Genomic DNA, 27,743 nt, shown 5'->3' with positions numbered 1-27,743 from the left:
TATCGGTAAGAGTATCAAAATGAGTATATTGAGGCGCAGTTAGCGGTTATGCTTGTGACATGTGCTTCCCCCTGTTTGTTTGGAGTGACCTTGGACAGAAGGCCACATCATACACGTTGCATCTTCCAAGTGTTTACGCTGTCTCCATGTTTGATGGTTCACTCTCACACAGCTGTTTAAAATCTCTATGTTTTAAATAGACCCTGACATGATTACTTATGACTGGTTTTAAACAGGAAATCTGGCCACGTCCAGAGCCCGGGTCACCGCTGCCTCCAGATCTCTGCCGCCGCAGCTTGGCTCAGGACGCACGAAGGTGAGGCCTGTGCTCCTGTAGCACAAATCATCACATCTGAGAACATAATGTTTTTTATTTGTTGCTCTCAGGCATTGCACCACAAGACACCCAGTAAAAACTTGTGCTGTGAAGCATAGCCACATTAATTGACTACCCTGTTATGTTTGCTGTCTTGCTTGTGGTGATGCAGCATCGCCATCTGGCATTCAGTGTCTCCGACATAAAAGTAGTTTTTCAGGCTTAGTAACTATTGTTTTGCTGTTAATGGGCACTAAAGTATTGTTAAAATGTTTGTGGGTTCTCCACACAGTCAGCTCAAATAGCTGCATCAGTGTACTTCAATGAGAGGCCCTGACTATAATATTGCAATATAACTCTTCATGTAGCAACACTCAAAAGACTTATTGAGAAGTAGTCTGAAAATATTACATTCTACCCGTAGGAATACTGAGGGTCACTGTGCAGTTTCTTTTTATAGTCACACAACACTTTTTTTTAACATAAGACAGTTTATTAGAAACAAAACATTTTTAATACTGACTTTCTCACCTCTGAGCTCAAACTATTAATTCCACTGTTTCTTTTTCATTGATGGCATGTAACTAAATACTTTTATTTAAGTACAATTTTGAGGTACTTGTAGTTTAGTGTTTCCATTTTCTTTCACTTTGTACATCTATTCTGCTACATTCTGGAGGTCATTTTTGTTCACTACATTTATTTGATAACATTAGTTATTTGTTACTTTGCAGATTGCAGCTGCTGAGTCAAAGCAGCACATTTTTGTGTTTAGATTATTATTAATTGTTGATTGATTGACTTTTTTTGTCATTATTCATAAATGTAATATTGTAAATACCTGTAAATATACAGTATACATATATGTCATTTACTTTTACTTGTACTTGAGTACTTAAGTACATTTATTGCCAGAAAATTGCTTTTTTGATAGTTAAGACTTTAAGAGTTTTACTAAAGTTCTGTTTATATGGGTGACTTTCATTTTTGCCAAACTAATGTTTTAACATATCTTGTTACTTGTTACATGTGACTTTTTTTTTTACTTTTAACAACACTTAACTATTTTACTTTATTTAAGTGGAAGCATTTGGCAAAATCATAATGTTTGTAAGATATGAAACTGAAAATACTACATCGTTGTCTATTATGGAAGTATTTTTACAGTCTTTTGAAGTCTTCACATTATGATTTTCAGTGAAAAAACCCTTACAGGTGAATTTGAGCTTCTTCACTTCCTGTCTATCCAATTCTCTCTTCCTTCATTTCCATGTCACTCGTGTGCTGTACTCAGTCTCCCAAATACCTATTGAAGGTAAGATTTCTGTTGTATAGATCTCAGTATATTTCCAAATCAAACAGACAAATGAGTAAAATACATATTTCACTGAAATCAACTGATTACCATTGTAATCCAAAGTGAAACTTCAGCTTTGCGTCACTAACTCTGAGATGTGTGCAGCTTCTCTCGTCTAACATCAATCACAGTCTGGCTTTGGAAAATGTAAATCATTTCTTTTGAACTATTTTCTCATGCTGCCACAATTCTGCATCATTACTGTAAACAAATGCTCTGTGATGTATCTCTTTTAGATTATAGAAATACTTAATGTGGGACACAAACACGGGCCAAAATAGCTGCGGAAGAAAGAACTTTGTTGAACTTCCTCTAAGCCCCCGCTCAGTTATTCTCAAACAAGATGAGCTTTCTTGGTAACAGCTTGGTGTCATTGATGTAATATGTATGCCGTCATGTTCTCAATCAGAGCTGGGGGGAAGTTGACAGAAACTGACACTTACAGAAAGTTACCAGTACGACCAGATTAAAGTAGCGTGAGACTTGTTAGAGAAGTGGAAGTGAGTCCTAGATAACCTTTTGTACTTGTGTCGAAGCATCTGATTCCTCCCTTCATGTAACCTCGGAGATTGTTTGACGTACCTTTTCTTTTTCTGTACGAGGATGAAATAAAGTGTTAAGATATTCACTTTGCCTCATAGACATACCATAAAATATCTATTGCATCATTAATTTTGATGAAGCCATGAACTGCGAAGGCCATTAGAAAGCTTATATTGTGTCCTCGTTAATCCGTCGTTGTCGGAATGACTGTCTGCTTGGTGACAGCTAGTCTCATTACTCAGAATGCTGTGCAATTTTCCCATGCCCCACAGCAGTGCAGAATTATTCTCTAGATTGTTAGTTTTAAGTGTTTATGGTGCTATGTTATACAGACGGCACAGTTAGCACAGCTGTCTATTCCCAACTGGCCCATTTAGAGGAAGGAGACCTGCTGTAATAACACCTTTATCTCTACAGAGCCCACCGAGGACGTCAGGTCGCAAATAAACTGCATCTCATTTGAATGTGCTGCTGGCCTGAGTGTGGCCTGTTTATCAGTGCAGCTTATTCACTGTGAATGTCTGTGTTCAGGTGGACACTATGGAGATGATGCGTCACCCTGAGGAGACCACCAGCATGAGGAGACAGACTGTAGCCTCATATTTCCGTGTAGGTGTTTTTCTCTTTTATGCTGCTTAACTGTCTGACAGCAACCTGCAGTCAGATCATTTTGTGTTCTCCTCAGTTCAATCAAAATCATGATTATTTTGACACAAACAGACCGATCCACCTTTTACTCAGAAGTAACTTTTGAAATAAGTCGAAAAGGACTCAGAACTCTGTTAACGAGGAAGATATAGTTAAACTACTAGTACGTGTGTCTAATCTCTAAACTCAAAAAAATAATTATAATTAATATAATAGAAACAATCCACTAGAAAGTAGCATTTCATTGAGTTACTGGACACTTGTTTTCAACAACTACCACTTGTTCCATTAGCATTTTGTTTTCTGCTTATTACAAGGAACCTTGTTCGCATTCATTTTTACTTCCTGTATTATTAACGTTGTGTTTTTGATAACATTGTTTGCAAAATGCCTCTATTTAAGAAGAATTTCAGTTTGATTAATTTCAAATAAACCAATTTGTAATGTTCTTATCTATTTAAATACGTAAACCACTCCATAAGATTAATGCCATTCGACAGGGAAATCAAATCCAACCTAAATTGTAGTCAAGAGATCAACTGTCAAGTTAGGCAGAGCGTGTACAGTAATAATCTTCATGACATTTTTTCAGGTTGTGAACTATCTTGTTAGGAGTTCATACAAATTTCATTAATTTTAATCTATTGAGGCTCCTGTAACAGCTGATAACAGAAGTGCACATTAAGGCAGAAACAGTTAAAAGGCATCTAAAATCCACAGAGAAACACAAGATTACCAATTACAACAACAAAAAGATATTCTAATGCAAAGGTTTTTACCACAGTAACTTACACAGTAAATTCAGTGTGATCTGAATTTCTACGTTATTTATCCTACCGGTGAAACAAGGGCAGACGTTTAGCAGCTAAAATAACAGATATCTCTCTCAGGAGTTGGTGGAGACCAAATTAGAGCTAGAAGGAGAGTGATTGTTGGACTTATTTCTGTCAGGTGGCCAGAAATTCTTCTCCACAACAATGTTCGTGTTGATCCATGTCTGTAAAATCTTTAAGAACTTGATGCGGTGATGATATATGATGTTTATATGATTCTGTGCTATTCCCAAGGCCCCCCCCCCCCCAAAATGTTACTTTTTAAAATCACAGTTGTTTCTTGTCTCCCACAACTGGTGATCCAAAATAATAAAAAAAATTCTGTGATTCAGTTGCTTTTATTTATTTTTCTTTTTTGTTTTAAATCCTCTGCTTCTTCATTTATTTATGTCTGTTTTTATGAGAATGAAAAAAGTCTGCCAGGTCCTGTTGGGACTGATTAACACTATCAATTACTATTCAGCTTGTACTCTTATCAAAACATCTATGTTTGGAAAAAGTTTCATGTTTGAGGTTGAAGTTAAGGTCATTATGAGTCAACTGACGCCACTGGACACAGATAAAGTGCATTTATATGATAACTTGCCTTCTTCTTGTCCCTACCACCTGTTTATTAAATGAACATAAATCTAATTGTGTGTCTGCAGTACTCCCTGATGGACTTACTGTCAAAGATGGTGGTGGGTCAGCCACACTTTGTGCGCTGCATCAAACCCAATGATGATAGGCAGGCGCTGCGCTTCTGCAAGGAGAGGGTGATGGTGCAGCTGCGCTACACGGGGATCTTGGAGACGGTGAACATCCGCCGGCAAGGCTACTCCCACCGCATCACGTTTGAAGAGTTTGTCAACAGGTAAGAGCCGCGTTGAGACAAGCAGCAGCTACACTCTGCAGCTCGTGCACACACTGAGCATCGACGCAGCCCCAGAGATAGTACAGAACAAGCGGGCCGTGCTCCGCATCACACAAAAACACGGGTTCTTTAATTAGATAGGGGTACAAGTCGAGCAGAGCAAGAGGCTGACTAATTGGCAGTCATTAGTGATAGTGCAAGAGTAAATCCTACAGCTCTTTTAACTGGGTGGATACCCAAGCCTGGAAAATGTGGAGTCAATTCAAACAGGGAGGAACTGTGATTATAAGGGGTGATGCATTTTAATGGATTTCCTTTTGCTATTCATAACGAGTTTGTTCTTAAACTCAATGACCTGGAAAAGCTCAGACGTATTCTCCAGGTCCCCCCGGTATTACATTGGACCACAATTAAAACAAGGCTCCATCATTAGGCCGGCTTTACATAAGGGGTGTTGTTATTGTTGTTGGAAAATGTGGGACAGGATATGATAACTGTTAATAAGTGCCAACGTCCAACCACATATTTAAAGCTACACATCCGCAGCCCTGCGAAGGTGAAAAACACACAGGCTTAGAAGACTGTGGGAAAATGCGGGGAAACTTATGTTTGATCAGTTTTCCTTTGAAAAATATTCCAGCCACCTCTAATGTGGAGACTTTAGGATGATATAGAATTTAATTAACTTGGGCTCGTGGCCAGCAGGAAAAAAAAAAGCTCTTAGATGGTTGGTTAGTCTCGCTGCTTTAGGGAAACTTTAAAATACTCTGCTTAATTTTGGCAACCTAAAACTGTGAATCACAGCATCACATGTCCTGGTTAAACAGTGTTTGATTATTGGAAGACCTGCCGGATTTTTTACTGTTTTCACTAAGTCACCTGTGAATGAAGTGTGTGTGTGTGTGTGTGTGTGTGTGTGTGTGTGTGTGTGTGTGTGTGTGTGTGTGTGTGTGTGTGTGTGTGTGTGTGTGTGTGCAAATGAGAGGGTGTATCACCACTTCAAACTACATTTTAACCTCACTACTGAATCCATATCATCCTACCTGAGCCAGGCAGAAGTCATACAGACAGACCTGTACGGCTAAACTGCACCTTTAGTGAAAACTGATTTAAATTTGTGCTCTCATATCAAAGGCTCGTCTGATGTTGCCAAGCAGTGCTTTGTATTTACCATCAAAGAAATAACAGGTATCAACAGGAATTAGAATGAAAGGCTCTAGACTGAGGCGGGGAGGGGAGTTCAAAGAAGTTTTTCTTCTTGTTGTTGTTCTTCTTTTTGACCAACGCCAGAACACAAGAGATGAACCAGTCGTTTTGGAGCCTTGATGTCCCTGAGCAAACAGTTAGAGCCACTTTGTCCTATGCTGGTATTTTGTAAACTACAACGAGAGGATCAGGGGACGGATCCAGACAATGTGAGCGATAAAAACACGCAGTGGAGCTGATGAACAGCAATAGGCCCCGGCTGATGGACATTTCATGAGGCCACTGAAATAAGAGACGATGATCCAGTCAAAAGGGCTCCAACAAAGAGCCTCTGTTGAAGACTCATGTCTCGGTCGGGCTAGTTCTTTCGCTCTGGCTGAGCAGGAGATTTTCCAGCTGTGCGATGCTTCCAGTGGTTGTGGCGATGAAAGTGTTAAGATCTAGACTCTCCTCTTGATGAGTTAAAATACTTCCAAATGTTGTCAGTTACTTGAGAATAGCTGCATGTTTGTATTTAATTATGAGGAATTTGATGAATCATTGTAGCTTGACTATAGATCATTCACTTGTAGTCCTTAATTTCACAGTTTACACCAAATCAGCCCAAAAGTAAACAAAGGGTGTAATAGAAAGAAACTAAAGGGGATATATTGACATTTTACAACTTTTCCTGTATAACCCACATGGGAATGATGCCAAACAAAAAAGATATAGGTGTATTTCTAATATAATGTGTATTTCTATTTTTTCACCTGCCCTTGTGTCTGGCAATGCTGGTGTTAAGACAGTGATCTAACTAACAATACTCCATTATTATTACTGATCTGTAGCTCTACATTTTCACAATATGGGTCATTTTTGTCACCACAGTAGACCCGTTTCAGCGAAATATTTTTTGCATATTTTGAAGAATTTAATGCGAAAGGTTTGGAGGAAGCTCCCTCAATTTATCAAAAATATTTTACAAAATGCAAAATGGAACTCAAACTTCAACTCACTTGACTGTTTCTGCTGTAGTAGATGAAGAAGAAGCAGTTTAAAGAAGGTGAAGGTCTAAATTTCGTCTTTCTTCTTCTTCTTCTTTAAGGTTTATCAGCAGCTGGAAAACAACTGGTTTGTTTCCAGTTCGTGACCTCTACAGCCCCTTCTCTGTTTGTTACAGCCATCTGTAAAGCAGCCTATACTGTCAACTTCTGACAAAACTATGCTTTGCATAGCTCAGTTTATTCGCTCCAGCTGTCAGAGACACACCTGATTCACTTCTTCATTTTCTCTTTGCAACTTTACAAAAGTTCCCTTCAGATATTGTCTTTACAGTAAGGTGGAAACACGTGTGTCTGTTTTATGGAGGAGCTTCCTGTTGCAAAACTAAGCTTCTGAAAGGTGATCCTTAAATGTGCATCAGATAAGTTTTTCTTTTCAAATATCATCTTTGGTGAAGTTTCTTTAAGTTTTCTGATCTGAGCGCTTGATTTCAGAATCAGCTCCAGCCTGACTCTGCAAGAATAACATCAACGGATCACACTTTTCATTGTTTTTCCCCTTTGCCTCCTCTCGTAGATATTACTACCTTGCATTTCGGGCTCACCAGATGCCTGAGACCAGCAGGGAGAACACCGTCGCCATCCTCCAGCGGGCCAAACTGGAAGGCTGGGTGCTGGGGACAACAAAGGTAGCATCATGACTACACAGAAAATATTAAACAATAAAGAAATCCGTTTTTGTGTCCAATATTATGCCTCTAATAATTATAACATGTACCAGAAACATGTATAAATGAGAGTACAGAAATCTAAACTGTGATAATCTAACCTGGTATAAACATCGTCGTAGGTTTTTCTGAGGTACTACCATGTGGAGCAGCTGAACCTGCTGCTGAGGGAGGTGATAGCTCGGGTGGTCGTAATGCAAGCTTACACCAAAGGCTGGCTGGGTGCCCGGCGTTACCGAAAAGAGAGGGAGAAGAGAAGCCGCGGGGCTGTTGTCATCCAGTCAGGTACGCCGGCATCAATTAAACAGCAAACAGAAGAAATTATTCAGTGCAGTTTTTCTTTTTAAAAAAAGTACAAATTAACATGAAAATTCTGATGAAGTCTTTTATCGGGTAATGATGAAACAGGTGCAAATTTGATGTGAACTCGGCCGTTGGTTTCCTTAATGACCTCTAGTCTATTATGCTCCTGCGAGTCTTCATAAAAGAGATGAGTTTGATAACCACAGCTTGACCCACGAGGGTTAAGAGCAATGCTTCAGAGCAGACAATAAGACCTCAGAGAGTTCAAAGGGATCCATCCCTCTGCCACCTGGTTTAGCAGTGTTTTGAAGTGGGATCTTGTGTAGTATGTGCTGTCTATTTTGTTTCACAGAGGCAGGTCAGCAATCTCTTCCACACATACACACACACACACACACACACACACACACACACACACACACACTGTCTCTATCTCTTTCCCCAGCCTGGAGGGGCCATGTTGCTCGGCAGAACCTCAAGCAAATAAAAAAAGAGCGGGAAGTGGCAGCTGTCCGCATTCAGTCAGGTAAAGACACTTTTGCATTTTCTCCTCGAGTTCTTCGTATATTCAAGAGCAGACATCTGGAATGTCTCTTGTTGTCCTGTGTCTGGTGTAAACCCGCACCACTTTTACGTACATTCTCAAAAGCAGAAAAAAAAGGGTAAAGGCCTGAAAACCTCATGTCTTTGTGAAACACCTTTTTGATCTCAACGAGTGGCCTTCGAAACAGTAATAATTAATTAATAATGCATAAAGAAAAAGCTTTTGAAAGTTTGGGCAGCATTTGGTCCCCATGTTTCAGAAGAACAGTGCATACTGAGATCCTTTTTTCCTTTCATCTCTTTCCCAGTAAAGGCAAGAGAGGGGCTTATCCCTTCTGTTTCCTCACGACTTCCTCTCTCAAATTCCTGGCCTATTACACAGCTCTCACATACCAGAAACAAGATGCCTTTTTATACTGTCAACCTTTTCATCTGAAATGTAAATTAATTCTTACTCAGTGTGCCTTGACGAAGATCAAAGTGGGCACATTAACCTTCCCGGGTCCACCCCCCCCCCACCCTCCCCCCTCCTTGGAGCCTCTCACTGGAGGACAAGGGAGGGTGCCAAAAGGGGCAGGAGAGAGGAGGGCAGGGGGAGGAGATTTGGCATTGTTTCCCCCAGCTCTCCTAAGGGCTGCCCTCATCTGGCACATGGAGCATCTCAGTCGCCTGCACACCTTGTGTAAATGTCCTCCATTAAAGCCCCTTGTAAATAATGCTGCAGAATGGGTAAACATGGTTTTGGTGTGAGGAAAGCCTCTCTGTCGCCGCCGTCTTTCTCTTTAGAGGGATGTGTTTGTGTGTGGCCGCTGGGGTTCAGGGTGGGGGGAGAACCTGAACCTGACATAAGTGGGGCCTCAGCCCCCCGGCAGAGCACTCCAGCACATTCACATTGTGTGTTCTCCGCAGCTTATAGCCTTTGAGGTGGGCTGCATTTGCATTCTGAAAATAAACAGATGCCTTTCAAATGTATGAGCCTGGTGGCTCCTCAGATCTCAGCGGGGCCTGGGGGACATGCTCACCATCGATCAGATTAGACCATGCAAAATAGGAACCGCGGTTCAACAATGTACTTGAGCTTTATTTTCCTGCGCATATAATTTTACAAGAAAAACACAAAGCCGGTTGATAGAGCAAGTCAGTGGGCTCTGTTTACCGTCCATCTGAGCGCAGTGTGTCTCAATAATCACATGATGTTTTTCCCACTGCTGCACTAAACTCCTCAGACGAGTACTAAACGCATTGCACCTCCTCCAAGCAAACGCAGCATTTTTAATACTGTTTGAGTGCTCCAATAAGTTGTTGTAAATTGTGTTAATTGCTTCGATTACATTCGATAACCGCCTCAGTGGACTTATGTGTATGTTGCTTAAATCATATCAGAGGGAAGAAAGTGAGAGCACATCTGACATTCATATCCCTCGCAGCTTACAGGGGCCATCGGGTGCGTCGGGACCACAGACCCCAAAGGCAGAAATGTCACCCTGAGGCTGCAGGGAAGACCACCATGGAGGGGTGTACAGGGTGAGCTTTGACACCTCTCATCCATCAGGGTCTATCCTCACTGAAGGGAAATTTTTCCTGTGTTTTCTTTTATTGTTTCTTCTTACAGAGCAAACAATAGGCTCCAGATACGACCTAAAATGAGACCGGTGTTAGAGACAGCGGATGGAGCAAGAGGTCTCGCATACCTGTCACTCACATTAAGCCTCCTTTTGCCCTATGATGTACTTGTTGTTTCAAGCAGAAGAGAAAGCTCCTCCCCGAGCACCACCTCTCTCAGCTTTTATAAATGTAATAAATATCTTTCCACCAAGATAGCACACTTGTCTGACCACAAATGGGGTTGGGCTCTGCGCTGGTCTCCAGATGTATGAGCCGAAGACTTTGTGTTTATTCAGCATATGGGCAGGCCGGTCATTAAGAAAGTATGTGCTAAGCAGCAGAGCAGCCACCGAGCAAACAGCAACACACATGGTGTCGATGGCGGGTTTTTGGGGCTGCGTTTAGCTTCCTCTCCCCACCACAACTCACACATCAGTTATTACAAATTACATGCTGAAATGTGTTTAAGAGGAGACGTATTCCTGAATGATTTTGGGTGTTGGGAGATTTTTTTTATATACAACAGCTCTTAAAATGAACGCAAGGAAATCACAGTGATAACAAATATTTGTGTATCAATGAAATCTCAAATCTTGGGTACTTTTGGTCAATGCTGTGCATTTCTCTCCAGACTCGAGCTCCAAAAATACTAGATTTACACATCAGAAAATGTTATGCTTGTTGTATACTCAAACCGAGCGCAGCCTCATTTGGGATTTTTCTCTCTGTGTTTACAATCATATTCCTTGGTGAGAAAAACTTCAAACCTCCACTTAACAATTCTGTTTAATCAGTGTTGGAATCTCTCCATATAGATTTATTTTGACATGATTTGGCCCATTTTCATCCTGTAAGATCTATGTTCTCACCTACATGCTGTTCTCTTCCCTTTTGATATCCCTCCTCTCTCTGCCACGCATGAATTCTGTGTTTGCATCCAAACAGTGAGAGCCTCCAGTTGCATCACCGAGTCCAAACTGGATGAGATTTTTGTTTTTCTAGATTCAAAGCATGACTGCAACTGGCATGCAGCACTGTGTTTGCAGATGTTGTGTCTTTTCTTTTAGTTTTTTTGAATAATGCAACAGAACATACCGACAAGTCTCTGTTTCGCTCTCTGCAAATTGCATAATCATAAACCAGAAGACATGTCTTCCTCATCTTTGTATTAATATGTAATTATCCAAACAATATGTGTTCATTTTCAGTTGAAAATGCTTCTTCCTTTCACAGGTCTAACAGCACGAAGAGCAAAGAGGCACATGCAGATCACATACAAAGAGGAAACGTAAGTAACAGAATATCAATGAGCATTTTTCTTACGCCTGACTTTAGCCGTGTGTGTAAAAAAAACGCTGCTCCTCTACAAAGCAGCTTTAACCCAGATTATTCTTTGGGAATTTTTTGAGTCCTTGAGACAAAAGAGTTCTCTTGCTCCAACCACCATCTCAGCGGAGAAGACAGGGTGGTACGGGAACGAGAGAATCAAAAGGCTGGAAATTCACGGCTGAGAATAAATGCTCGCTCTTCCCCGAGGTGATTTGTCTTTGCGCTCCTCTTTCTACAGATGTTAGACCCCTTTTTTAGTAAAGACCTGAGGTTCTTTGGTAGCACTTTGATATCCTGCTCGGATTCAATATGTGAAATAGAAGAGCCACTCCGTGACTTGGAGCACATCACAGTCTTTGAAGTCTGATCCAATTTTTGCTGCTCACCATTTGATGTTGAAAGGATGAAATGAGGAAAATGTACAGTTTTTGCCAGTAACTCTGCTGAGCATATGTAAGATTAAAAAAGCAAAATCCTTTGGAGGATGTACTTAGAAATGTTAAGCAGATTAATACTTTCCTATAGCTCTTTTATTCAAAGATAAAATTAAATATGAGAGGAAGTCTGTATGAGCTGTTTTTTTTTTGCCCTCACAATTAAGTCAGTGTGGTGCTGTTTGCTAGGAGGTAGGGCTAGTAAAGGGGGATATGCAATTGCATTAGCATTTGATTAACATTGCAAAGCACATTAATGGGTTTGAGTTATATGAGTGCCAAATTGTAAATTGTAAATAAATGAATACAGCGTCTACATGACTAAATTGAAAAAAAAAAGAAAAAGAAAAAAAAAACACATTATGGGGCTTGCTTCAACTTGTGTCTATTTATCCGCTGCTTTCATTGACATTGCTGTTCTCTTCTGGGTGTGTTTTTTTTACGCCTCCTCTTTCAAGGTTGGCCTCGACAGCCGAGACAGACAAGTGAAAGACATCAAGAGAGACAAAGGCAGAGCAGAAGACAGTGTAACGAAGCCTTGCAGGGAGACAGCAAGGCTGCGAGACATGCAGTGTAAACAAGGTAAGCCTGAGCACAGAGCTGGCGGGTGCAGGTAATTACACAAAGAGACAGCAGAAATCCTGCTTTAATGGATAAAGTGCCATTTTTAATACGGGGCCCCTTTCAACCTTTCATCCCAGCCAATCCTCTGCTGCCATTCTCTGTTGACAGCGAAAAGAGAGAAGCATTATGGGTGATCATTTCTGCGGTATTTTAATAACCCAGGTCAGCTCATCATAAACGTCTCATGGCAAGCGGGGGGGCTTTCGAAGTGGCGCGAGCACTTCAAAGCGCTCATTCTCCCGCACGGCGAGCCCTTCACTAAGGATCTCATCAATGACTCTAATAGACCTGCACAGTAACGGTGACAAGAAAATACACAAACCCCTGATTTGTTGAACATATGTTTGGTTTGCTTTTTGCCCCAGGCGATGAATTACATTAATTCCTGCTGCCTGGAAGGCTGAGTGGGTGGCTGCGCAGGGGGCCTCCGATTACGGCCGTCACCACTGGGGTAGCCTGGGTAATGGGTGCCCGGCCCTTCATTAATGTTATTAGAGGGGTATGAGGTAAGAGACGGAGGTGAAATAGCATTTAGCAGCGCGGCTGAGAGATTACGGGGATTAGACATGATAATGTAACACAGACAGGGCTCTCTAGCGGGCCCGGGATTAGTGTCAGCACGCCACAGCAGGTCTGGGTTAGATAGCGGCTAATTCGGTAATGCTGCGTACAGGTGACCCCCGCTCCCAGGCATCACGGCTGCTGAAGGGAGGCAGTGTTTGATGAATTTATAATGTCAGAGTGATTACGGAGGGAAACTGTGCTGTTACAGCCAGTATGAGGACATTTTGCTCAAAGGTTTTGCGTCACCAGAGTCATTTGCTAACACAGAGTTTTGAAAAAACAACTGAATTCAATTTTTTGTTTTTTTGTTTTGTTTGTTTGAAGTTTGAAACCCAAGATGAAGATGTAGGATGTTTAGTTTCATATGTAAATGTCACATTCCTTTGCCCTTAGCATCCCTTTCAGTTTAAATATCCAGTATATAGATGTTTGCTTTGCTATACAACCTTAAAAAAAAGCTTTGAAACCATGAAGTTAGCACAATGTACTATTTTGTGCTGTATTACCTAATGCACTGATCACCAATCATTTTGTCTTGTGACCCCTTTGTCCATGCTATGGTCTCAGTATGGCATGAATTGCTCAATTATTTAATTTGAGCACTTTTTAAACGTGCATAGATGTCAAAGTGTTTGTTTTTTACAAAGAAAAAAGCTAAAATATGAAAGAAAAAAGTTAGAAGATGAATTTATAGTTATTCTCTTTTATCTCTAAGAGCATAACTAGTACAAAACCTCCAACGTAATGTGCTTTCAGTCTAGACTTAAGGAGAATATAAACCTCTTTCCAATAGAAATCAATTTTGGTATTAGAAGATCTTTTTAGAAATTACTGTCAGTGTTTTTTTCAAGAAGAAATAATGTTGCTGTAGAATGAACAAAAATTAAACTTGATTTCTGAAAGCATTTGATTTCCCCAAGAAATTTGAAGTTGCACTACAGCAAATTGTTTCACTTTTCTTAACAACGTAAAACTACAACAACTCAAGAGAAACGTACTTAAAGAAGGAGATTGTTTGCGACCCTTTGGGGGGTCTCTCCCTAAGGTTTGGGACTACTAACTTAGTGGAACCTATTCTTTTATAATAAATGTCATTAGCATCATTTATTCCATTTTGTCAGACTCTCTCTTTCCCTTCTACTTGATATTATTAGGTAAATTGGAGAGTCTCTACACTGACTAAATTAGCCTGGAGCTAACGTTTCATATCTGACACTTCTCTTATATTCTATTTAAATGTCCTGACAAAATAAAGAAAAGTCCTCTTCCTCTCCCGCCATGGGCTTTACGAGCTCTTCACTTATTTTTTTTGCAGAGCGCACACAGATATTCAGGTATTCATCATCGCCCCTTCTCCTGCCTCGTTTATGTTCCAAGGTCTGCTTGTGGCTCCGGCTTCTTTCAGGAAACCCCATTTGAATATGTTGAGGGAGGCCACGGTGGCTCAGGCACCCAGGGCACACTTTGATCCCGGCAGATCTGAGGGCCCTTTTTTTTTTCATCCCGAGGTTGAGCGAGTCATGGAAGCCTTGCCCTGCCAGATGTTTGGAGACCAGGCTCCTTCCTGTGTCTCATCCTGCTGTCGCCTCTGGTGATCGCGTCGGCTCACTCGGGCTGGAACTCGACCTGGAGTGTTTCAGGACACCAGTGGAGAAAAACAGAAAATTAGCCATGGAAATCGAATTACCCCACCCCTCCAGACACTCGCACACACTCCACACCCTGCTCCCATTAATGCCAAAACACCGGGGCATGACCTGGAACCTCTCAATGTGTTTGACGGACGCTAGGGTCTTTTCTAAGTGATTTAACAAAGCCTAGCGATGCAAGTGACGTCCTCAGCACGGCTTTTTCTTTCATGTGTGAAACAAAGCAGGCAAGGCAGTGAGATGATTCGGATAGATGTCTGTTTCGCTCAATATCTGACACCAGGCTATGCAGCTTTTCTCACTCTTTAGCAAAATACCCGCAGTGTTGCATTTTATGGTGGAAAGAGAGCATTAAAGCACTTTGTACTCCAGGCGCTGTCTGCAGCACAAACCTTTGACTTCCCATGTTTTTGTCAGTGAAAAAGTTGCACACATACACGGCGCGTGCTTGAGCTGCACGCTCAAGACGATGCCACCTCTCATCACCTGTCTCCCGAGCCTGAATATTAATACAACATGTTTGGAAATGAGTCAAAGAGGCGCTCGCAGAAAGAAAGCCTTTGCTAGCAAGCAGCAGATATGATCAGAGTGCTGCTTATGCTCCTCAGCGTGGTAAACAGGATGGTGCTGAGGATCAGTCAGAGCTGACTTTATGGTTTATGAAAGCTGAGCTACTTATGTTAACAGGCTTTTTGAAGATTATAGTTGTGGTAAACATACATGTCAAGAGAGAGACAGTGATAAAATGGAGCCACAACACAGAGACCAATTACCTCTGCGCCTCGCGTGATAGTTAACCTGGTCGTTTGAAGGGATGAGGGGAGAGAAAAATGAAAAGGTTTTTGCGAAGAATAGTTTGAGTTCATGTTGACATATTGGTTATAGTTACATCCCCGCAGTGCATAACGGGGTAAAGTCAATATGAATTGATTTTGTTTGTCGCCCTGAGCTCTCTGTGCACTTTATAGCTGCAGCTGGGAGAGCTCGTCGGAAATGTGCACGTTGTGTTTTTTTTAAGCCACACTGAGGTCAAACCCACACTCACCAGTACATCTCACTTTCCTCTCTTCCTCGCTCCCTCCCCTCAGCACTTAAGCGTCTTCCCACATGTCCTCCCACAAGGTTTGCAGCCACCAGGTGCTGCTTCGCACAACCCACCACCACCACCACCACCACCTCCAGCAAAGCAGCAGCAGCAGCATCACCATATCAACATGCATCTGCCAGACAAATGATCCACCCTCTCCGTGTTCTCTAGACAAATACGCTCCCACCCTCTCGCTGTCTCTCAGCCCTTTTGATTGATCTGTCTGTCTCCGCATATCGCAGCGTCTCAACCGGATGCCTTCAGTTTTAGGCAAATTACAGGCTCGACATAGCGGCAGCAGAGATTTGGAAGGGATAGGAAAGACTCAACTTAACGGAAGGAGTTGCCTCTGTCTGACGCTACCTACGTAATCCTCTTAATGTCAGTGGGAGTAGTTAACAGGATGTACTTCCAAACTACTCATCATCACAATTCCAACAGAATAATCTCCTCAGACGTAAAATCAAGGTGGAAAAATGATGCTCCAAGTTCTCTGTAATTTCACATGAAGATTGACTCATTTGATGTAGTTGAACAAAGTTTTTTTCTCCTTCGTTTGTCGTTGTTGTGGACAGAATGCAGTTTCATAAGATAAGTGAGGCATTATTATTTAATAGAATTGTTAGGAATCCCACTGATCAGGAGAGAAAAGGCTTAATGCCATCGATTTGCATAGTTTATCTATTTTTGGCCTGGTTTTCTTCTCATTCACGTCTCCCTCCTCACTTCTTACTTTTTTTACTCATCCTGCGAGGTCACAGCTTCAACATAAATGCATTATGCCTCCGACAAATGATTGACTTCCACAAAGTTCCAACACTTTTTTTTTCCCTCCCCTCCGTATAAACATTTCTTTTGGAGTCAAAGTTCCAAAATCTGCTGTCAGGGGAAATGATTGATTTCAGTGTGAAAAATTGGTTGTAAGTAACAACATCCTCTGCTCGCATTAGTGAAAACAGATGCAGGAAAACTACTCTTTTTTCAACATTATCTGCAGGACTCGAACAGTTTGTCTTATAATCCGAAGCACATGAGTGTTGCTATTTAAGTATAATGTCCAAAATGACGAGAGCTGTAATAAATCTCAGAGGAGAAGTTCTGGAAATCCTCTTCAGATATCTGTTTGGAGTCTTTGTTTGAGGGATAATGCCGCCGTTGGTTTTTGTATGCATGTGTCTGGGTTTATGTACCGTGCATGTGTGTGTGTGAGAGAGAGAGAGGAGGCAGTTGTGAGGTAAAGAGAGGGGTCTGGGTTGCACATGCCTCATTTAGACATCAAAGGCCCCTACTGATGATTTTTCCTTATAATCCATGCCTTTTGGTGCCTCCACTCCCTCCATCTGAATAAACAAAGCCCAAGTGGTTCTCTGTGGTCTGGGAGAAGTCAGGTGATTGCGGCACGTGATTTTTTGGAAGTAAATCGATACATCTCTAATTTATTCCACTAAAAATCCCTTTTAGCAGCTCTTTTATGTTGTTTCTGAGAAGCATTCTGATTTTTCCAGGGATTTCAAAGTGGTATTTAGAGATGTAATACGAGTCATCTGCTGCTCTTTGAAAAATGAAAGAAACACCTATCTCAAAAAAAAATTGCAGGCCCCTTTTTTATCTCAAGAAGCAAACATGTACAATATGTAAGTCTTCGCACCGAGACGAGCAAACTCTGTTTGGCTTTCTTTTGATACAGAGAAATCAATATTGTATGAACCGCGCTGCCTCTGTATACCCAGTAGACCATTATTCCTACCCACCCCAAACAGCACACATTACCCGCGATCATTTAGCAAACCCCTGGTGTGAGCCACTGTCTGACCCTTTCCCAGCTCTGACTGCCCATGTCCAAACCACACTCTCCCATGCCAGAAGCCAGTTTGGCAGCCCCTTCCTTGCCTGTAATATATCTGCAGGAGCAGCATTCCTCTGGGGCTGGCCTGGATCAAATGGCAGTGATTTCCCAAACAGAGGCACAGAGATGGGAGGCCTGACCCATCCTCTGATCTGCTACACGCTCTAATCGCTGCAGGTCAGAATGGATAAATGGTGGTGCTGAAACCCCCGTGTGTCCTGGTTTGGGCTTCAGGTCTGCAGCTGAGCAGTGTGAGGGAAAATGTCTGATTGAGACCTCAACCAAATTTGGCAAGTACGATTTAAAATGCAATTATTTTTCGACAATCAAAGATACGGGCCATTGTATGTGGTCTACATTTTATTAAACGACAGCTGATTGTACCAACCACAATCCCAGATTTATTCTGGTATTTATTAAATCTGGTCCCCTTGGAAACAGGGGAATCTTGTAAGAGTAAGATCACTTTTGGAAGCCGAAACACAAGTTCAAGGGCACCAGCCAGGCAGAGAAAAGTCATCTCACGTAATCTTGCCCATGAAAACAAGACTCAGAGTCAACAGTCTCCGTGACCTGGAGCTAATGTTTTCTTTGAGCTTAACACTAACATGCTAACATACAGATTTTTTCGCAGGGTATAGTATTTACCATGCTCACCATCTTTGTTGAGCGTGTTAGCATGCTAGCTGAAGGTAATGTTGTAAACCTGATAATATCATAGGAGCAAAGTCCGAGAACCAATTAAGCTATTTTGATTCATCATCTGATCATGAATGTCTCCATGAAGTTTCATCGCCATCTATCCAATTGTTCAAGATTCAAAATCAATTTAATTTGCATTATGAAACCAGGACTGTACAACAAAATGATATCTGTAGTCTCTTTATGCTCTTGATGTTTCATCTTCTACAAAATTATTCTTGACCAGTGTTCAGACACAGACTATTAATCTGGCAACAATCAAGAAAAATAATGTTAATTGGCTGCAGCTGAGTAAATTTACCGCTCACAGTTGACGTTATTGCCATTGAAATCAACAGATGCCAGTTTTAAGAGACAGTCAGGATTCAGGTTGCAGCACCAGTTGTAATCTCAACATTAAAACTGAATAGTTCACCCCTACAAAGTTAGCTTTTTGCTGCATTCGAATCTCTGAAGCACTCAACACAGTCAAGAGTCAGTGTGTAGTTTTTTTCTGGATTTGTGTAGTGGCTATTTTGTATTATTTTTCAGATAAACAAAGACATGAATAAAGTCAACACAGTTTGTTTTACAATGTGATTGCATTTTGAGACTTTGTTTCAAGGACGTGAGGATTTATTATTTGTGATTGAGTTCTTTGATGCAGTTTCGGGGGAATAAAACATTTGTTTATCAAATCCATTTCTGCATCATTAGCACAACAATGTCCTACATACAGACACTGTTTAACTAAACAGTAAGGTGCAAACATTTCTCTTTATGCTGGTTTATTTTCTTTTCACTACAACATGCCAGGAAGATGCGGTAGCTCTAAGCAGCAACATTACACAATTCAGTCACAGTGTTAAACCTAAGAGCTTTTGATGCAGCCAAACTGAGCTACTTGATTAGAAGAGATACATACAGCTGTTCTGTTTTTTTTTTGTTTTGTTTTTTTTCTCAGTTATTTTCCTCAGTGCATGAGATCTATCCAAATATCCTCACATATTCTGAGGGTGACAAGGATTCACACAGTGTTAACACCTCTGAGGCATGGATAGATAACATTCACGGTAAAAGTTCACTAATATCTCAGACCTGAGAGGAACTTTCTGGGCATTTACAAAGTGTGACTTTAGTAAACCTGTGCTGGTTTGAATAACATCAAGAAAGCCGAGGAAAGATGGGGGGGGGGGGGATTCGGGGGGCTGGTAGCTGAGAGTTGGCGGGGGGAGCTTGCTCTTTGATGTATAGGATTGAGATGTGATGAGGTCTGTTCAAAGTGAGTACAAAGTAGTGTTAAGATGGAAAAAGCAAATGCAGCTTTAGTCAAGGTAGAGCAGCCGAGGTAGCGAGAGATGATGAAGAAATGTCCTGTCTCACCCAAAAACGTAGGCAAAGAAGATGAAACGTTATCTGACATTAAATATAGATGCCTCCTTGTAAAGGTGTCTTGGCTTTAAAACACACTTTTGTAACCTATAAATTTTGAAACCCAGCCCGCGCTGTGGTAGAAGAATGTCAAAAAGACGTCATGATCGTCCTTTGTTTGAATAATAAATCATTATTCTTCAGTAAGCCATCAATAACATTTCACTTTCTGCGGAGCAATGAATAATTCTCTGGGAATCCAAATGTGTAAAATTACTTCTTTTTCTGTTTTACAGATTAGTGACAGCTCACATTTGTGTCAGTGATTTCAATACGAAGTAGGAGGGTTAGCATCGACATCTAGACTCCTTGATCTGCTGAGTCAGTGTCAGATTTTAAAGGGTCAATTAATCCAAATCATCATAAATTAAATTCTATACTCTTCCATTGTACTGGGGTAGCAGCACAATTCTCAGCCACATACCCCTTTTCCATCATAACTGAACCGGCTCTGTCCCAATTCGCAGAACTAATTTGGAACCACCGTGGAGCACTTCAACCAAAAATAAACTGGTTTGTAACCTGAAAAGTATGTTCCAGGCTGGAATCAAGAAAAAAAATAGCAGTCTTTTTTCTTGACCTGAAATGCAAACGTAGTGGGTGCATCATATCGCTCTGGCTTGTGCAACTCTCTCCATTGTTAACACATCCAGGCCGGGCCAGTGAGCTAGGCAGTGCAAGGTTCAGATAATCTTGAGTGGAACAAGTTCAAGAACCAATGCCAGGGGTTAATTGTCAGATCTCAACAATTGATCACAAAAACTACTGCATGACGAGACAACCCCAATACGAAATGTGAAAAATATAGTTTTTTTTATTGAGGTGAACTGATCCTTTAGAGGACTACTTAGACATTTTGGGAATGCCTCTTATTTGCTTTCTTGCCAGCAGTTAGATGAAAAGATTGATATGAACCCACAACCAGCAGTCAGTTAGCTTAGCTTAGCATAAAGACTAGAAAAACAGCCTGGTTTTGGCCAAAGGTAACAAAAGCAGCTCTCCAGAGCTGACTAGCTCACAGTAATATTTTAAACTATTCATTTGTTTAATCGCTCTACAAACTTGCATGTAAAATGTCAAGTTGTAGTTGTAGTAAATTCATTTTTAAGCTTTTAACCCTGTTTCTAGTCTGAATTGCTAAGCTAAGCTAAGTGGCTGCTGGCTATATGTAAATTACAGATATAAGATTGCTATCAAACGTCTCATATAACTCTGAATAAAATTATTTCCCAAAATTCAAACTGTTGTTGTATTTTGGATTATTTTACTTTATATCTCTGCAGTGGATCAACTTTAACATAAATTGGTTTATTTCAGCTGCAATATGTTAAGAACCTGGTACTTGACCCTGATCTTATTTAGGCCAGCTCAATATGAGAAAGTTCTATGATGTACGATAACATTGGTCAACACTGTCATAGTAATATGATAAAAAAAACAAAAACAAAAAAACAAAACCGAAGTGCCCATGGTAGCTCTTCTCTCCTCCCTCAGACGTCATATTACTGTAGCTAACCTCACAACCACCACCAAATAGATGCCACTTCAAGCGGAGGGAGCTGATGGCTTGCTGGGGTTTCATCTTTTTGCTCTTGCTCAGTGTGAATGCACGGCAGTTGTAAATAAAAAGATTTTTGTAATTCCTCCAATTTCAGGCAACATCTGTACTACACGTGTTTGTATCACAATGGCGATGAAAATGCTATTTATCACTCAGCACTAATTCTGTTGGCAAATAATTCGTCCCAAACCAAAAATATTCTTATTCGAGGCTCTAATGTTCCACTTCTACTCCAGAAAACTGTCTTCAGCAGAAAAACAGCACTGTGTGAAAGACTCTAAACAACTCCGTACACCCGTTACACAAGATAACGCTGAACTCCTCACTGACACAAATGTTTGATACATTACAACAAAATGCTTTTCCTTCTCCCAAACTAAAAGTATTAAACCGTCTGACCTGTTTTAGGTAATGTTAAATTACACATCCATGAAATGAATATGATTTTCAGCACTTTCTTGGTGTCCTTAAAGTGTCGCCACTGTGTTATTTTTTATCAGGACCGTTAGCAAACGTTAGTAGCGACTCTTCTTTTTATTCATCTCAGTAGGTGGTTGTTTTTCTGTCTTAGGAATGCGCTTAAACGAGGTTCATGATTTGTCAAGATGGTCACAGCTGTCATGCCTACATTGTAACTGGCACCACGTCAGTTTTTCGCTCGATCTGCGCCTCAGTGTGAACACGCTCAAGAATCACTTCCCTCGTTATGTGGTCACGGGAAAGTGAGAGTGTATCCACTGCAGCACGCCACAGTCTCCCCTCCACCTCATCCACTGCAGCTATTCAGTAAATTGAACTGCAGTCTGCTGCACCTGTGAGCACAGATATAATTAGACGTGGTTCACGCGTGTCTGTGTTCTTGCAATGTTAAGCTGATATTGAGTCAGCTCATCGATGAAATTACATAATCTTTAACCCAAACCGGAGTACATTTGAGATGTTTCTGCCACTTTGTCACACGAGGGTGCAGATTTACCAAAGTGGAGGGCAGAATCTGTTTTGCGGCTGCTGTCATCACCGCTGATGTCGTGCTGGTGTGCTTGTTGTTGTTGTTTTGCTCGGTTGGATCACTGCCCTCGTTTTTCCTCTGTTGCAGGTCCAGTGATGAAGCTGCAGCAGAGAACTCCTCGCCGGCGGGGCCAGCAGCCCAAGCTGCTCAACAGCCCTGAAGACAGCCTGTACTACAACCAGCTAAATGTGAGTTCAAAGTGCCGATAAAGGCCTTTGTCTGACTTTGGTTCCACATGATAATACAATTAAACCTACCTGTGCCAGACCCTGGAGCCCCACCCCCACGCTTCTCTGCCTCTTGTCTTGAACATGTGCTTATGCTCTTTATCTGTTGCTTTCATGTCAGGATGTCTGCCTTCACGGTGAATAATTGATGTGGTTTATCAAAGCTGAGCAAGATGCATGCTTCATCAGACTCACTTGAGCCCTTTGATCAGAAAAAATTATGCTGTGACTTCTGATATTATCAGCATCTGCTCGCATTCAACACAAAATCACTTTGAATTAAAAATTAATGACTCTCTGCTCATCTTTTGACTGTGTGCTCTTGGCCCTTTCCTCAGAGAACTCTGGATTACCAGGGGAGCAAGAGGAAGCCGAGAAAACTTGGGTAAATAACTGCTTTCCTACTTACAGCAACTCTAAACAGAGCAGGCCCTTTGTGGAATAGGAGAATCCAGAAATGGAGTTGTTTTCTTATAATGTAAATGGAGAGCCGAAAATAACAGGCTTTTTATGAGCGGTCGCTCTGCGTCATTAGAGAGGGGGGTGTTACATATTATGGCTTTGTCAGCATGCTGTTTTTAATTGTCGAAGGTCTGACTTGTATTTATCCTATAAATGACGTCCTGATTCAGAAGAAAACGCCTCATCGCCGCAGCTGCAAATATTGCTTTTACTCTACATCAAGACTTCTGTATCCCAGTTACTTTTTTCTTTCCCTTCTCTCAGTCAAATCAAAGTGCTGGATGGAGAAGATGAGTACTACAAATTACTGTCAACTGTGGAGTCAATCCCCGAGGAAGAGTACGCGACTGCCCCCCCCTCCCACCCTTTCTAGCGGGCCCACTCGTCAGTCAGAGCTGAGCCTTACAACCATGTCAACCGGTAAGACAGACGCACCAGACATGCAGACAGACACTCCAAAGAGCATCCTCAGTGTTGGATGTGCTGCGGTATGTGGAGCAAGTAGCAGCAGTGCAGAATAAGCGACCTGCGCAGTGGTCGGAATGTATGTTCAGGAAACGACCCACTAATATCGGCGATATTACTGCAACTGCTTTCTATAAGCAACGTATTTATTTTTTGATGTAAGCCACTACATTTATTTGCAGGCTTTATCGCCACAATGCTTGATTATAGGTAGAGAAGTAACGTTTTGTAGGAAGATGGGCTCTAGATGTCTTCCTAGTGTATGTTCTGCACAGCACTTGCTGCTACTGTGCCTCTCAATGCATCACAATGTGTGAAAATATTTAGGTGTTTCTGCACCACAGTTAATTTTCAGATGACAAACTGCTGTGAAATGGCCCTGATGTTGCAGCAATAAATGAATTAATGATATGTAACAGGTAAATACGTCATCATGTGGTGCACATGTAGGAGAGGTTTCTTGAAAGGTTTTAAAAAACACCTGAATGCTGAACATCCATTCATATTAGTGCTGTGCAATATTTCCTCTAACATTGTTATCATGTTGTGAGTGATTTTGTCTTAGATTTTGAGTATTGTTATGTCGTTTTATGACTTGTTTGGCTGCATTACTGTAAAGTGATGTAATTCCCTGAACTTACCAGACTGTTCTACTTGTTCTAATTCTTGCCTTTACCCACTTAGTCACGATATTCACATCACTGACAAGTATTCATCCATGGATGTGTATCGTGCATCGCGATGCAGCCTAAAAATATCACACTAATATTTAAAGACAATGTGAGACACCCCTCTTTCTTTGTGGTATTGTCAGATGTTTAAGCTCTGTCCTGTGTATGTAATAAAAATCGTATTCACTGATGATTCATTCTTTGAAATTTGAAAGATCATAACTTCCAACAAATATAATGTTATCAATGGAAGAGAAGCTAAAGAATTGTTGGGTATTTAAAGCTTTAACCCGCAGTTGTTTGGTTATCTATCTTAATAAATCACGACAATACCAAAATTCTTAAAATTGAAATAGTCATCGATTCTTTTCCATCAGTTGAATATTATCTGAGCACTGCCCCAAATTTAATCTAAAATATGACTATTGCGGGACCTCATCCAATCAAGGGGCAGCATCAGAGTCGCCCAGCATACGTAAATCTAATGTATGACGGAATCTATAACACTACCTACAGTGTGTATGTCTATATGTGTCTCACACGTGTGATTATAGACATTATGTTCGTATAAGTCACCATACACCACAAAATATTTTAATTATGTACTTGCATTTATTTGAAATATGTCATAACCAAAATCTTGAATAAGGTCTAAAATCTACATTTCCTGATCTTAAATTCTGGCCCAGTGGGATTTTTTTATTGCTCCAAGGAGCTCCTCATCTAGCAGGCAGTCTGTTCCTTAACTCAATGGTGTTAACCTGACTTGGGAACATCTAACATCTTGGGAACCTATTTTACGTGCTATGTCTATTGTCTAAGACAGATCCAGAGACAAATCCCTCTGAAAGCCTGAACTCTCCCTGCGAGTTCTCCCACAGCGAGCTGCCGGTAGTTAGAGGGGCTTTGTGCTGTCTGAGTGCTGGAATCACCACACATAGCCCCACAGAGGCAGAGCTAGACCTCACTTTGAATTTTACCCTAAATACAGGAATTTTCTTTTAAGATGTGAAGTGTCGGAAATGCAGGGCTGGCGAGTTGATTTGTGGAGCTTCTTTTTTTTTTTATTTTCAATTTGCATATCATTTACTGCATCTCCCTTTGTTGACACCCGAGGGCCTGAGACGAGATTTTGATCTTAATAGGAAGAGTAGGGTGGTATGACTGAGGATCTCATCCTCCGTATACTCAGTGGGGAAAACATTAGAGCTCTGCCTCGATAGCGAGACCGGCTTCACTTTGGGTTCAGGTTCACAGGAATCCTGTTTGGTTTAAGGAGGCCCAAAGTGTTCGTCAGATCCCACAGCTCAGTGCTGTGAGGGTCAGACTCAAGTTGAGACAAGGAGGTCAGACCCATCACCATAACAAATCTGCTTCTATGTCTTATTTCTTCTTTTAAAAGCTTGTGAAACATAAGGGGTTTCTTGAGATTCGTCCTCGTTTTATACAGTAATATAATCAAAACAAGGTGCGAGAGAAATTTGAGATGATGCATGGTTTTGTCACTTGACAACGCTGTGGTTTCAACCCTGTCATCTTCCAACCATAACTATGCTGTTTGTTGTGTTGAACTGCCACAATGCTTTTAGTGGTAGAACCAACAATCCACAATGTCTAAACAGTGGTGAAGAAAGTATTTAGAGCCTTTAATTAAAAAGTATGTGAAATTCTCTTTTAGAACCCCTGTTTTGATGTTACAATGTTCCTTGAACTGGTGATACAAGTTTTTTGCTTATCATCATCATCATCATCATCATCGTGAAGGAAATGTTGATTGCACAGTGTAATGGGTATAGAATAATGACACCATCAGTGTGAAGATTGGTTCCATATAAACCTCACATTCACCGTGCTATTCTGCATGCCACTGAAATCACCTTCAATGAAGGCTGACTGGTGAGCCAGTCATGCTGGCACCATTTCTATCTGCTTTCACGTCTCCATTATGGACTAAATGAATAAATGAACTCATGTTTTGTCCTGCGTCGCTAATCTGAGGAGGAGGAACGATCAAGTTGTCTTTGCAACAAAAATAATGCCGCTTGGGAATGCTAGGGGGGAGGGAAAGTTGCCTGTTTCCACTTTAAATAAAGGTGTAAGAGTATTAGTGGTGAAATGTGCTTAAAGCAACATTATGTAGAAATTGACATTTTTTTGCGGTTTGGCATCCTGACAGTCTCTGAGTGCAACAACACTATTGTCAATACAAATCCCAGGTCTGTAACAGTTTGACAGATGTAATGTTGGTGTTAACCACAAACAAAATTCATTACGTCATGACGGTGTTATGTGTTGAAAGCTTGTATGTTGAAGTAAACTTGTGTAACGCTGTGATCCGACCCTCTCACTAAAGTTACACAGTGGACAAACAAGTGATAACTGAGACAGAGACACCGTTCACCCTGTTACAAGACACTGAACCATCAACATGATGAATGAAGATGTTATTTTAAGGTAAAAAAAAAAAAAAGTTACATAATGTTGCTTAAAAGTACATATTTTAATGAAGAAACTGACTCCTGTCATTGTAACATTATTATCTGCTTATTATTGGATTGTTACCTCCACCAAGGACTTTATGTTGCAAATGTCCATTTGTTTGTGGATCACACAAAACTACTTAATGGGTCTCAGCCCAGATTAGACCCCTTTAATCTTTTAGTGCAGTTGCAGATAAAGGGACAGATAGAGGAATTTCTTTTCTCACTTTCTTTAACATTGCGAGGGCGTTTTTTCAATGTTTTCATTCATTTCTCAGGGTGTAACGCATGGCACTGGATTAAATAAATCAGGCATATTTAGATGGCTGGTATCTATGAGTGAGTACAATTTGATACGGATCCAAATAAAATCCAGATCTAATGGATTTAAACACATTTTATTTGATATTGGATTAGACTTGATTGAATTAAATGGGATTGTTGTACCTTGGCGGAGGTATGCAATCAGTGCCATTCTAGTTACTGATGCATTCATGTAAAGCAGCGTTTTATGTAGGAGTTAGTTGAGGTGGAGCTTATTCTAAATTGTTTTGGGTAGTTTCATTAACAACACCGTATTCTATTTTTAAGCCTGTCATTGATTTTCATGTAATAAAATCTGCAGGGCAACTAGTAACTATTGTTGTTAAATGAGTAAAAAACGCATATTTCCCTCACAAATGCAGTGATGTGTAATTATTAAGAATAAAATGGAAATACTCAACTAAAGCACCCAAAATTGTATTAAATCACAGCCCTTGGGTGAAGGTGCTTAGTAACATTACACCTCTCCATCTACAAGACTATGAAAAAGATGTAAAAAGCAGCAAAAAGCAGCTCTTATTTAATAACTATATTTATCTTAAAATGTGTTAATGTCTTTTTCTCAGGTCATTAAATCCTGTGGTGTTTGAGACTTGGTTCTAATTATCTGCGGACAGCTACGTCTGAAAACAGTAGAGATCAGCTGTTTCTATGATCAGATTAGTTCACATAATTAAGCTGCATCATAATAAAGTCCTGTTTTCTCTTTCTTTTTTTTCAATTTATTGTCATATTTAACTCTAAATAAAATAATTCAAGGAATAACAGCCCGACCACTGGCAGTGTTATAATGTGGTGTCACAGTTAGTTCAGAAGCATTTCACCTCCGGTCGTAGCCACAGATCCTGCAATAATTAAAATCCTCGTTGTGCATTACTCCCTTGCTGGGATAGTTGGCTCCTCTGAAGAGCACTCTGAAATAGGTCACCCCAGCACCCTGTAGTGCATCTTAAAAGTACACTGAATCAATTAAGTGTGATC

General features: G+C 40.8%; 1 protein-coding gene across 3 annotated transcripts in view; it reads left to right on the top strand.

Annotated features, from left to right (window-relative positions):
• The window catches only part of myo3b (myosin IIIB), a 75,684-nt gene that overhangs the window by 43,780 nt on the left and 4,161 nt on the right, over positions 1 to 27,743 (top strand). The window contains exons 24-37 of one of the 3 annotated variants that reach the window (XR_005077147.1): positions 237 to 316; positions 1,611 to 1,631; positions 2,748 to 2,825; positions 4,345 to 4,550; positions 7,317 to 7,428; positions 7,590 to 7,752; positions 8,123 to 8,296; positions 9,741 to 9,837; positions 11,152 to 11,206; positions 12,140 to 12,263; positions 14,185 to 14,203; positions 22,221 to 22,321; positions 22,699 to 22,745; positions 23,087 to 23,180. Coding sequence is in view for 2 of the 3 variants with exons in the window: in XM_037110825.1 (XP_036966720.1) it covers positions 237 to 316; positions 1,611 to 1,631; positions 2,748 to 2,825; positions 4,345 to 4,550; positions 7,317 to 7,428; positions 7,590 to 7,752; positions 8,123 to 8,296; positions 9,741 to 9,837; positions 11,152 to 11,206; positions 12,140 to 12,263; positions 22,221 to 22,321; positions 22,699 to 22,745; positions 23,087 to 23,195 (1,367 nt within the window). In the remaining variant the exon portion in view is untranslated. Of the gene's footprint in view, positions 1 to 236; positions 317 to 1,610; positions 1,632 to 2,747; positions 2,826 to 4,344; positions 4,551 to 7,316; positions 7,429 to 7,589; positions 7,753 to 8,122; positions 8,297 to 9,740; positions 9,838 to 11,151; positions 11,207 to 12,139; positions 12,264 to 14,184; positions 14,204 to 22,220; positions 22,322 to 22,698; positions 22,746 to 23,086; positions 23,243 to 27,743 lie in introns of those variants that run through there. The other 2 variants (XM_037110825.1, XM_037110826.1) reach the window with 2 other exon arrangements.

The sequence above is a fragment of the Acanthopagrus latus genome, chromosome 9 (assembly GCF_904848185.1).
Source record: "Acanthopagrus latus isolate v.2019 chromosome 9, fAcaLat1.1, whole genome shotgun sequence".
NCBI classification, from domain to species: Eukaryota; Metazoa; Chordata; class Actinopteri; order Spariformes; family Sparidae; genus Acanthopagrus; species Acanthopagrus latus.
This window is presented reverse-complemented; position numbering and strand designations above follow the sequence as displayed.